This window comes from Bidens hawaiensis, unplaced genomic scaffold, assembly GCF_021521415.1.
Source record: "Bidens hawaiensis isolate Kalapana, Puna unplaced genomic scaffold, B.hawaiensis_p1.1 tig00006635_1, whole genome shotgun sequence".
NCBI lineage: Eukaryota > Viridiplantae > Streptophyta > Magnoliopsida > Asterales > Asteraceae > Bidens > Bidens hawaiensis.
The window spans coordinates 681,885-694,450 of record NW_027491449.1 but is presented as its reverse complement, the minus strand read 5'-3'; the positions used below and the strand labels follow the sequence as shown (position 1 = coordinate 694,450).

Genomic DNA, 12,566 nt, shown 5'->3' with positions numbered 1-12,566 from the left:
GTATTTGCTTATTTATATTTTGTTGTTATTATTTGATGTTTTCTTTTGCTGTTATAAGTATTTGTTGGTATATGCTGTTATTATTTTGTTCTTGATTTTGATTCTTTTGTTGTAGTTTTTAGGTTCTTTTCTTTGTTATTATAAACCATTGTTTATGTAGATTAGTATTGTAGCTGTTATTATTTTTTAAGTTAACATTCTTAAATGAATTGGGATTATCAAAAAGTACATCATCCTTCCCATCTGAATTCAAAATGAACCAACCCTTTCAAGTTCAACGTTGTTGGCTGCAAATGTCACCTGAAACTCGATGGTCTTGCAGTTGGATCTGACAAAAAGCGTTGGACTTGGACTTGTTAGTAATAAACCATTCAAACCCTAGAAACATGAGGGTGGTTTCGCCTTTCGTTGGAATCGCCATCATAATCGCTCTGATTTCGCTATTCTTCGCATTATATCCATTCACCTTTCGTTTCCCTGCATCTGTTTCACCTTCATCCCTTGTATGTATAACTTCTATTTTATTATTTCAGTCTCATTCATATCATATGCTTGTTTGTTTTTCTATATTTCAACTTAATTTGACTCACCATTGGGATCATTTCAATATATTTCAATTTAGCAGAGATTATTTACATTTGAAGATTTGGCTATATACAATGGGACCCATGATCACTTGCCAATCTTGTTAGGAATTCTCGGGTACTCGCCTTTACTTACACACCCTTTTCTTTCTGTTTCATTCAAATTCCGGATATTGTTATTATAGCTCGGTTTGGGTTTGGGCTGGAATATTGGTAATTGTATGCATCTGATGTTATAGCTTGTCTATATCATTGTTTAGTTTGAAACTAGATGTATGGCCGAATGTTCGGTAATTAAATTTGATGGATGGTATATTTCATTACTGATGATTAAAGAATGATTTATCAGTGGTGGATGAGCACGGGAACATGCTCAATTGGTAAGTTGAAACTAGACGTGTGCAGCAACTGTATATCTACCGTTATGTTTTCTGTATTACTTTAATTATTGCTTACAATACTTTTACTTATGTTATATATCCCTTATTCATTGAAGGATACTTTTTTTTGTTTTTAATTTAATTGAGTCAATTATGATTGAAATAGTTAATTTGACAGTTAAATTTTTAGTGAAATAAATGGAAGTAAGGATTAGTGTCCAAGATTAGTAGATGACCAACTTCTAAATGCTAGCTAAAGGAAACGGCATCATGATATGTCATGACTTTTTTTTTACTTTTTATTTCTGGGACATTGGTAATTAGGTCTATGGAATGTATGCGTAGATGCCAAACACTGGTGAATCGGGTTTAAATATATTCCTTTTCTTTCATGTGTGGAATATCAGGTCAGTGTTTGATGTGACAAAAGGGAAATCTCATTATGGCAAGGGAGGTGGCTACAATCACTTTGCCGGAAGGTTTTATTCTTTTTCCTTATTATTTTCAAATGCATCTATCAAAGAATTTACATTAGTAGTTTAAATAAAACCTTAGCAACCTTGTATAGGTGTTACTCTTTCGTCACCTCATGTCAATAAGGTTCGCAAGCTAAACTAGATTGACCTAACTCAAGAGTTCTAAATTCTAATGATTAAAAAGTCATTTGACTATTTGACTGAAAGCGATCTTAATCACAAAAATGCAGTTTACATTATCCATCTTTTTTATCTTATACTAACGTTCATTGCTTCTATCTTTTCTTTTCCAGAGAAGCTTCCAGAGCATTTGTCTCCGGAAACTTCACAGGTACATTTTTCAGTTCTTGTCAAACAACGCACTTTTTTGGGATGCTGATTTGCATATAATAGAAAAAGATGCATTTTGCATAATCTGAGTAACAAGTTCCAAAAGAATTTTTCATCGTGAACTTACATATATTATCGTTGGTTTTTATCATTTAATGGATTCAGGAGACGGACTTACGGATTCTTTGGTTGGTTTATCTAGCACCGAGGTAATTAATGTTTAGCTTCCTAATTTACTGATAATGGTTTTTTAATGATTGTCATAATGAATCATATCTGCATGATAATGAAAAGTTTGACATTCCATCTTTATTTTATAGGTGAAGAGTGTAGTTGAACGGAGAGATTTCTATATAAGGACATACATGTAAGTGCAAAACCATTTTTGTATTATGGTTTAAAAGTGAAACATATAGGTAATTAATGTCATTATTTTATTGGCTAATCAACAGACCCGTTGGCAAGCTAGTTGGCAGATATTATGACAGTGAAGGGAAGCCCACAAAATATCTTAAAGGAGTAGAAGCAAAGGCTGCAAGAGGTGCTCAGTTAATTGAAAAGCAAAAGGAGGAAGAAGCCAAAGTACCTGGATGCAATTCCAAATGGAGCCAGGATGAGGGTTCTGAGGTATTTTTTTTGACTTTTGAGGTCAAACATAGCTCATTCGTAATTCAAAGTTATATGGATATATGACAGCAGTAATCCCGAAGTGTTTGCTTATTCGTTTTTGTTAGCAACTCGAATGCAGATATTAGTCACAAAATGTGTTTAGTATACAAAGATTATATAGCTATAGAAAATTTATAGCTTGTTTCTTTGACTCTAAAAGTCAATAGTCACAAAAGTGGTAACTTTGTGCCTTGATGTGTGTGTGGCAGGTGTGGTGTGACCTTGGATACCCGCGGCTTGTTCAGAGACCACTAGAAATAGCAATAACAGGAAAAATGAGCAAACGTTGTGCGTGTTACAATGAAACGGATTTGGACCAACCGGGTTTAGAAGTTTATGAAGGATGTGATTTCTTATCCAAAGCTTGTCGTCTTTAATTGTTGTGATACGATTATCAACAAGACGAGGGTTTATATTTTGCAACTTTTGATAATTTATATGCTAATAGGAAACTTTTTAGTCTAAAGTTCCTTAATTTGTATTTTGATGTTATTGGAAGACCACACTTCATTATTAATAGTCAAATAGTTATATCTATAAAAGCATTTAAAACAAAAATGGTTTGAATTTGGGGTTATGTTGCATTTAACTTGTGTTGAATGAACTTTTTATGTAATAAAACTTATGTAAAATGGCTAAATTGTAACTAGCATCTCTGGGGTGTAAAAGGCGAGACTGAGTATGCCTAAACTCGAGTTTGTCTGATGAGTAGTTTTGCAAGCTCGATCACCTCAAACTTCATTTGTATATTATTTTTTTCTGAACTATTTTACAAAGCTTTTGGTACCGAAGGTCTTAGCAGGAACAATCTCTATCTTTTGGGATCGAGACAAGACAATATTCGTTTTCATCACACCCTTTCTAAACCCTACCAATAGTTTATGCTATGAGTGAAATAATATTAGATATGTTTAACATAAAACATACTATTTACCATTTTATCATAATTTTTTTTATATAATAACAATTATTATAAAGTTTGATAAACAATAGGCCCTTGAGCTTGACCAGTGTAGCCTGGGCTTGGGTTCATTTATTAAACAAGCTTAATTTTTAGCTCAAGCTCAGGGCCAAGCTTGTTTAAGGTAGGCTTAATTCAAGTTTTTAACGAACCAATTTCGAGTAGATTACGAACAACTCGACTCTTCCACCCCAACTCGTTTCAAATTCAATTTCAAAACCCAAACTTGACTCATGAGTAGCCTTTCTAAGTTAAAGCTCGGCTTACTTTGACTATCTATTTGCATACAATACATGTATAATTATTTTTAGATATTTATAGTTAGTGTTTATACATACTAACGAAAGCGCGAAACCAACTATTGCTAAAGACATCCAATGTTGAATGCTGCATTATTATGCAAAAATGGCAATCTAATCACCTTACTAGAACACTGCAAATCACTATGTGAATTCAAACAAATGCATTCAATCATTATTACATTTGGGATTCCATTGATTCAAGAAGACGCATTCACATCAAGATTCTTAACTTTTGCCGCAACTTCTTCCAATAACATGGACTATGCATACACCATTTTTCTTCAGCTTCCTAACCCTACTGTATTCAACTGGAACACCATCATTAGGGGTTACTCAAAAACCCGAAACCCGAACAAATCGATATCTGTTTTCATTGAAATGTTGCGGACGGGTGTTGCCCCTAATCATTTAACTTATCCGTTCTTAACGAAGGCCGCGTCGCATTTACAGGAAGTCCGGCTTGGGTTATCGGTCCACGGGCGGGTTGTTAGAGACGGGTTTGAGGCGGATAGGTTTGTTAAGAATTCGTTGATTCATTTCGCGGGTTCTTTTAAGGACGCAAAGTATGCACGCCAACTGTTCGATGAAATGCCCAAGAAGAATCTGGTTTCGTGGAACTCGATGTTGGATTGTTATGTTAAGTGTAGGGAAGTGGTGTTGGCAAGGGAAGTTTTTGATTTAATGCCGGAGCGTGATGTGGTGTCGTGGAGCTCGATGATTGATGGATATGTTAGGAATGGTGAGTATTATGAGGCACTAGATATTTTCCAAAAGATGCATGGATCAGGAATCAGTGCGAATGAGGTGACCATGGTGAGTGTGTTGGGTGCTTGTGCTCGTTTAGGTGCACTTGATCAAGGGATAGTGATGCATCGTTACATTACCGATAAGAGAATAACTTTAACTTTGGTTTTAAGAACTTCACTTGTGGATATGTATGCTAAATGTGGAGCGATAGATAAGGCACTGGCCGTGTTTCGTGAGGCTTCCATGAAGCAAACCGATGTTTTAATATGGAATGCAATGATCGGTGGACTTGCTACACACGGGTTCGTTCATGAATCACTTGACATGTTTACTGAAATGCAGAATGCCGGTATTACCCCTGATGAGATCACCTACTTATGCATACTAAGCTCTTGTGCTCATGGCGGTTTAGTAAATGAAGCGTGGCACTATTTTAAGTGTCTTACCGATAACAATATGAACCCTAAAACTGAACATTATGCTTGCATGATGGATGCATTAGCACGAGCAGGAAAACTCATGGAGGCGTACACTTTTTTAACTCAAATGCCAATGGAACCGACAGCTTCCATGTTAGGAGCTCTTTTCAATGGCTGCATCAACCATAGGAATCTTGATCTTGCTGAAATAGCGGGAAAGAAGCTTCTAGAACTAGAACCCGATCATGACGGGAGATATGTCGGTTTATCAAACGTTTATGCGGTTATTAAGAGATGGGATAAAGCCAGAACTTTGAGAGAAGCAATGGAAAACAGAGGCGTGAAGAAATCACCCGGATGGAGCTTCGTGGAGGTTCTCGGGTCGACGCACAGGTTCATAGCTCATGATAAAACTCATCCTCAGTTTGAACAAATATACAACATGATGAATTTTATAGCTAAACAATTAACCGATGCAGATTTTGAAATGTCACAACATGATTAAATGTTTAATATTGTAGATTTGTAATCGGATACTTTTGGCAATAGAAAAACATTAAGTTTATATTATATATATTAGCATTGAACTATACACTACTAGTTATTTACATACGAGAAATCAACAATGGCACGGAGGCAGAGGAATCTTCACCCATAACGGGCTGGAAAAGATCCAACTCGCCATATCGTTCAAGAACCCGCATTCTGCACTCTTCTGCAGCCATTAATCCGGTCGAGTAGGCCCCGTGTACCGACCCTGGGTAGTCAGTACTTGTTGCTTCTCCTGCAAAAAATAAATTATCCACCGGGATCCTTAGCTTGTCATATAGCTCATGCGGTTTCCCGACTTTATCATTGCTATATGAACCTAGTGTATTTACATCAGTGCCCCAATGAGATACCAGATACTGGATCTGCATAAAACAAGACACCAAAAAAAATTAAAACTCTACGGTCTAGCACATTTGAAAATCGGTTTTCTAATGTATGTTACCGGGTCGGAAGCATCAGGGAGAATTTTCTTAAGTTGCATAAAAGCAAAACTAGCTGCAGCCTCATCCGACATTTTCTCAATGTCTCTTGCCAGTTGGCCTGCAGGCATGTAAACGAGTACCGGGTGACCCGTGGCTTTGTGAAGATTAAGGAAGTAACTGCATCCGTACGAGGTTTCCGCCACCACTCCTAAAAACTCTACATTTGGCCAAAACACTTTGTCGAAATGCAAAGCTATCTTGTTCTCGATTCCAATTCCAAGGTCGGCTATGGCTTCTTCCTTCCATTCGGGTAGTCTCGGCTCGAAACTGATTGTGTTCGACTTTAAAACACCTAGCGGGACAGCCACTATGGCCGCATCCGCAAAGAATGTTCTACCGTTTTCAACCGTGACCTTCACACCATTAGTTCGCCTCGTTATCTTCTTTACCCTTTAAAAATAATTAACATATCGCATATAAGAAATGCACGCAAACACATATAATGATATAGTCATATAGAAACATTTTTCTTTACCTGTGCCCCAAGCAAATATGGAGGCCTTTGGCAAGCGTGTTTAAGACCGGTTGGTAACCCCGGACCATGAGTCCATGCCCGCCTGGAAGTAACACTTCCTGTACATCAGGTAACATAAATAAGACGTAAGACAACACTTCTAACCACCTTAAAGAAATGAAGATAAAAAACAAAACAAAAACAAACCTTGTCCCAACATTTAAGAGAGATGGTATCAGCATCAGCAGCAAACCAGCCTTCCATTCTACACAAGTACCACTGTAACACATTATGAGCAAGCCCCTCCAGCCTGGAAAAATGAAAGCTTTTACATTTTCTCATGATTATTTATCTCTTTACATAGGTCATCATGGTAGTTTAATTCAAGTTATTAACCTTAGTTTTGGGTTTCTTTCAAACACAATTGACAATGCCCGGTGTATAGACGAGTCTTCAGTAAATTCTTCTCTAACTTTATTCGTCTGCACAAAATTCACTCAACGAGTCAAACAAAAGGTACTGCTTGTACTAAATACCGCGCTTGTAGCCTACAATACCTCTTCTAATATGATTTCAAATGTTTCCCCGACCTGTGAGACCAGTTCTTGAGGAACTTGATTCCCATCCTTGTCATATAAGGCATAACTGAAGAAAGAATACATCTATAACAATGAATTTTTTAAAAACTTAACTTTAATATTAGAAATGAACTTACCTCTCCAAGTCATGGTCATACAACACCGAGTTGTCACCGCTTGTACGATATAAAGGCAATCCAAGTCTTCCGATGAGGGGAGCCAAGGGATTCTCTTTGCAAACACCATGCAACCTGCAATACCATAAGCATATAGTTACATATAGCAACAACAACAACAACAAACATACCCAGTGTAATCCCAATCATAGCAGAGTGTACTTGTCTATAAATAGGGTTTGGGACTTGGGTATATACCTACATACATGTATATGTGGCGATCATGACCCATTATTCAAAGAATGAGTTGATTTAGGCAAAAACAAATTGTAGATAGAGTTCATTTGAGTCATTTCAAATCAATCAACGGGTTAATTTGGCCTACTTAAATTAGTCAACGGGTCGATTTTGTTTACTTAAATTAGTCAACAAGTCAAAACGGGCAACTATTGTAAACTTGTTAACTTAAAAGGGCCAAATGGGTTACTGCCAGTCTGCCACTCATGACTATTGTTTGTCTCCACCACCTACTTATTGCCGACACGAAACCCTAAACCATCGCCACCACCGACACTCCACTATCATTGGCACTGACACTGCCACTATCTCCATTCCCATGGCACCACCGCCTGCCACCTCCTTCTCCGCCACTAACCATCATAAGAAAATATAGCTTGTAACCCTTTATTGGTACTTTTTTTCTAAAAGCAACTCATTTTAACCCGCCTCCAAGAGCAAGCCAAATTGATGTTTCTTTTTTTCAAAATGACTCAATTTGACCCGAACCCACTTTGCTCAAAACCCATATTGAACCAATACCCCTACAAACAAGTGTATGTAAATAAATCAAGGATCTATAACATGACCACTCACCATGATGCCCCTAAATCTACAGGAAAGCCAAACGAGTAATCGGTACACGTCCGGCCACCAATTCTCTCACGAGACTCGAGTAAAACAACCTGAATATGTAAACTGATCATCAGTAACACACTAACACTACTAGCATATCCCCTTTTACATATGATCAAGACAATTAATAACATACCTGAAATGAAGCATCATGGAGAGCACGAGCCGCAGCTATACCCGCAATCCCACCACCGATCACGATCACAGACGGTGAGCCCAAATGCCTTGTTTTCATGTTTACAACAAGATGCTACATTTAAAAAAAAAGTGTTAGCCCAGTTCATGTGTGAAATATTATTAATACATACAAACCTTAAAACTGGTTCAAATGTTAATTGATATATGAATGAAGATGATGATGCAGATTTATAGATTTTTTTATGACCTGTGACAATGGTATGGATATTTGGTTAATTTTTATAGGGAAGAAGAAGTGATATAGACACAAGAATTGCGTGGCTTTATGTTGATTGGTAATTAACTATTTATTTATTTATTTATTTATTTATTTATTTATTTATTTATTTATTTTGTGTTCGGTGTTATTAAGGTCGGTGGTAAGGAAAACAGCGTATCACAAGGCATGGTCAACGTAACGGCTTTGGTCAAACTTCGGAGTCATGATTTCAACTAAACAAAAGTAAAAATACTTAAGTAGTTATTTGTTAACGGTCGGTATGGTATCGCTCATATTTACGTTTTTTCAGTCCAAAACTAGCTTAAGCTTCATGAATCTAGGAATCTTGATCGGAGTATGTTGTTGTATTTGGAAGTAAGGGTGTATTTCTTAACCGTACCCGAATAACGAGCCCGATCCGAAACGATCCGAGACCCAAATAACTCAGCTCGAATTTACCCGAACCGATTAAACTCCTAACCCGAACTCGAGATAAAATATTCGGGTCGGTATTTGGGTTAAAATACCCAAATTCGGGTTGACCCGAATAACTCGAAGTATAATACATCGATGCATGTATCCCTAATTTTTATCGGGTAGTTTAGCGTTATGTATTCTTGTTCGGCTGCTCTCAAGACTCCAATTAATATTGGATCTTTCACATCCCAATGCATTAATTACCATAAAGCATATTGAGAATGTATCCGAAATTCGAAAACTTAAATAATATAGTATTTAAACCAACATGTATTGAGCATGTTTCTTCAATTCACTCAAGCATTGATTCACATGCTACAATACTCCTTCATCATGTCTAATACATGCTTGTATGATAAATTTCATGATTTGCTAAATAATACATGCTATTGTTGAACATTGTTGTATATTATGGTTTTATGACGGCTTGAAATATGGTTTTTAAATTTATGATATTGTTAAAGGTGGATATATTTTTTTAATTTGTTAAACCCGAAAACCCGACCCGAATTTACCTGACCCGTTCAACCCGAACTTATTTGGGTCGGTTCTTGGGTCAATTTGTTTTGAGCTCAAACCCGAACTGGACAACCCGAAACCCGAAAAAAAATAACCCGAAGAACACCCTATTTGGAAGACAAGGAGCGAACTTATATTTGATAATATTTGTATCTCCAAGACGGCCGGAAACATTAAATCCTTAGGTTACCTATAGATTAAAAATAAATCATCTAGGGGATAGCATTTTATGAAAGGATTTGTGTAATTTCTTATAGTAATTCTTGTTTTGTTTGGTCGGTTTCAAACACCTTGCTAGTTGTTTAGTGAAAATTGTCGTTTAAAAAAAAAAAAAAACGGAAGGAAGAAGTTGTTTGATCCTGTAAAAAGTTATGTAGCCTTTGCAATAAACATTATAACGAAAGTAATGAATTTGGTTTATTAACACTAAGTTGGGATGGATAAGACTCTGATCACTAGTTCGAATCTCACTTTCATTGACATTCAGCTCTCAAGCATAGGCAATTCAGGGGGCTTTACCGGTTATTGGTTTTCTTTTGGAATGGGTTAACGTCATCCTTGAATGTCAAACTTATAAATGTAATGTTGAAAAGTTAAAATCCCGTTTGAGATATGAACATACCTTAACTATAAAAATACAAGCCACTGAGTCTGAATTAGCATTGGCGCGGTCAAAAAGGTTGTGATTATATAAAGAACAATAAATTCAACGCCACAACATCACTCTATATGAAACTCTACGTCTTAGTGTAGACTCTGCTCTTTTGTAACATCATCACCTATTTAACATGTGTAGACCCCGCATGCACTTGATTTTAAGTTTTTCTCTTGAAGTATATCAAATGTTGGTATTACGTAAATGTGGTTTCTATTTCTAGTTATATATCCCTTTCATAATCACGATAAATGATAAGAATTATATACTACATGTTTGATAACAAAAAAAAAAGTTCACATTAAAAATACATCTTATCTTATTTTCTCTTATCCTTTAATAAAATAAAGGTCTATTTTATTTTACCTTAAAAGTACATCTTATCTTATCTTCTCTTATCCTTTAATAAAATAAAGGTCTATTTTATTTTAATATTCTTAACTTTCACCTGTTGGCCGCTAAGCCCAATCTCAAAAATAGTTTCTAACAATCCCAACTTTTGACTTATTTTCCTACAACAATCTTAGGTTAACGAAACACTAACCCCGTTAGATTTTTGCTAACCAGACCACCTATGTGGCTGTTTAAGTGTATTTTTTGTTCACTGGCCGTCTATGTAACTGCTTATGTGTTAATGAGAACTTGACAAGAATGGCCCATTTGACCACATAAATTCCTTGACTAATCACCCAAACTAAATAATACGCAAAATGGCCATTTTCTAAACGGGAAGATCCACCATAATAAAATTGACATCTGACAGATCTATCTAACATCATTCTCTTTTTAAACCAACCATATCTTGACACATATACACTTAAACGGTTGGACCAGACTGTTTAGTTTTGGTGCCGACCATTTATTAAACAATCAATCCGACGATTTAAAAACGGTCACCCATCGAATCTATTTCGTCGGGCATTCATGCATATCATGTCAGACATTCATATCTACTTCGTCGACCAATGTATCTATTTTGGTGGCCTTCGCATATAATCACTCGAGGCCAAAACTACATGGTCGGTTTTTTAAACGGTCGACGCCAAAACTAAACGGTCGGGGCAGATCGTTTAAGTGTATATGTGTCAAGATGCGGTTGGTTAAAAAATGGAAGGGTGTCAGATAAATCTGTAGGATTTCAGTTCTATTACGATGGATCATTCCGTTTAGAAAAAGGACCATTTTGGGTATTTTTTAGTTTGGAGGGTTAGTCAAGGAATTTGTGTGGTCAAATGGGCCATTTTGGTCATTTTTCCGTTAAATATATATACACCCCCCTTTATGTATTTACGTGTATCACCGGTCACCACTCACCTTCACCATCACCACCACCCACCTCGACCACCACCTCCATTGCCACCTACAAACCCTAAATCAATTCCCTTGTTTTTCACTTTCACACATCCAAGAACACAGAAAACCCTAGCACTTTTCCAATGGAACTAGAATAGGAGCCATCACAAGAAACCAACAAAAATGGCGGCAAAGAAAGAAGCCACTTAAACAGAGAAGCTTCGCCATCAGCACGAAGCCACTGTTAACTCCGTCGCCGCATTTGGAGTCCTTGAGTGTTTCAATAGACGGTCACGTGGCGATGGTTCAAGCGGTGGTGGAACTTAATCAACATAATTAGAAACCAATTCATGTTTTATATTAAGAAAAAACACTAACATTTGAAAGGGATTTCGTCGATTCCAAGATAACACATATGATTAAAGGTAAGAACAACTACCCTTACTGCTTTTCACCACCACTATCATATTGAGTATTCGCCGGAGAAACTTTAACCCCATTTGAACAATTTGTGTTCCTTTGCGTATCTAATAAACACCCCCCTAACCCACGACAAAAGTAAGGTATTTTGGTTTGGATAATGGAATTGTTTCTTGATTTGGTAGTTAAATTGGGAATTACCAATTTATAGGATGCTCGATAAATATATAATATATAATTAATTAGGTATTCAGGGGCATTGGTGATGGTCGGTTTATGGTGGCCTGGTTGAACTATGGTGGTATAGGTGGTGGTGGAGGCCAATAGTGGTACAGGCTGGTGGTGGGGTGTATGTATATGTGTATAAATAATATATATATATATATATATATATATATATAGGGGAATGTTAACGTACAAATGAAATTAATGTGCTAAACGTGAGAATCAAGTAGATTAATTATATATACAAGTAGAGTAATTATGTAATTATATCATAGAGTAATTACATAATTTCTCTACTTGTATATATAATTACTCTACTTGATTCTCACGTTTAGCACGTTAATTTCATTTATATTTGATCCAAACCCTATATATATATATATAGGGGTGAGATCTAGAGAGAACTCCTCTTAAAGAGAGAACTAGAGAAGTAGTAAAGAATTATTTTTAACTATTTAAAAAAAATTATTTTGTGATTTTTTTTCTTTCCTCCTTCTAATAAGATGATATTGATACTAAAAAAAAAAACATTGTCAGTGTAGTACTGTAGTGCATATGTGCATTAATGGCTATTGCATATATACAATAGTGTTTTATTGCATATAATACAACACAATT

General features: G+C 36.1%; 2 protein-coding genes and 1 pseudogene across 2 annotated transcripts; 2 read left to right on the top strand and 1 right to left on the bottom strand.

The window, feature by feature from the left end:
• Positions 1-277: 277 nt before the first annotated feature.
• LOC143633240 (membrane-associated progesterone-binding protein 4-like) lies at positions 278-3,042 on the top strand. The gene is made up of 8 exons (XM_077101580.1): positions 278-503; positions 626-702; positions 1,372-1,443; positions 1,734-1,771; positions 1,936-1,979; positions 2,091-2,137; positions 2,223-2,397; positions 2,649-3,042. The coding sequence occupies exons 1-8, from the start codon at positions 387-389 to the stop codon at positions 2,814-2,816; spliced, it is 738 nt and encodes a 245-aa protein (XP_076957695.1). The 5' UTR covers positions 278-386; the 3' UTR covers positions 2,817-3,042.
• Positions 3,043-3,733: 691 nt separating this feature from the next.
• On the top strand, positions 3,734-5,373 carry LOC143633247 (pentatricopeptide repeat-containing protein At5g08305 pseudogene; annotated as a pseudogene).
• A 41-nt stretch (positions 5,374-5,414) lies between these two features.
• Positions 5,415-8,366, bottom strand: LOC143633248 (polyamine oxidase 2-like). The gene is made up of 10 exons (XM_077101590.1): positions 8,275-8,366; positions 8,099-8,212; positions 7,924-8,012; positions 7,072-7,185; positions 6,914-7,001; positions 6,753-6,838; positions 6,564-6,666; positions 6,378-6,475; positions 5,863-6,292; positions 5,415-5,782 (listed from the first exon to the last, which is right to left on the bottom strand). The coding sequence occupies exons 2-10, from the start codon at positions 8,195-8,197 to the stop codon at positions 5,474-5,476; spliced, it is 1,416 nt and encodes a 471-aa protein (XP_076957705.1). The 5' UTR covers positions 8,198-8,212; positions 8,275-8,366; the 3' UTR covers positions 5,415-5,473.
• Positions 8,367-12,566: the final 4,200 nt, after the last annotated feature.

What these genes read in the sequence shown, in the direction of transcription:
- LOC143633240 (XM_077101580.1), top strand. Translation starts at nt 387, where the DNA reads ATGAGGGTGGTTTCGCCTTTCGTTGGAATCGCCATCATAATCGCTCTG. An exon ending in ATCTTGTTAGGAATTCTCGG is followed by an intron (nt 703 to 1,371) that starts GTACTCGCCTTT and finishes GTGGAATATCAG; the next exon opens with GTCAGTGTTTGATGTGACAA. An exon ending in TGTCTCCGGAAACTTCACAG is followed by an intron (nt 1,772 to 1,935) that starts GTACATTTTTCA and finishes TAATGGATTCAG; the next exon opens with GAGACGGACTTACGGATTCT.
- LOC143633248 (XM_077101590.1), bottom strand. Translation starts at nt 8,197, where the DNA reads ATGAAAACAAGGCATTTGGGCTCACCGTCTGTGATCGTGATCGGTGGT. An exon ending in TATGACCATGACTTGGAGAG is followed by an intron (nt 7,002 to 7,071) that starts GTAAGTTCATTT and finishes TTCTTTCTTCAG; the next exon opens with TTATGCCTTATATGACAAGG. An exon ending in GAAAGAAACCCAAAACTAAG is followed by an intron (nt 6,667 to 6,752) that starts GTTAATAACTTG and finishes TCATTTTTCCAG; the next exon opens with GCTGGAGGGGCTTGCTCATA.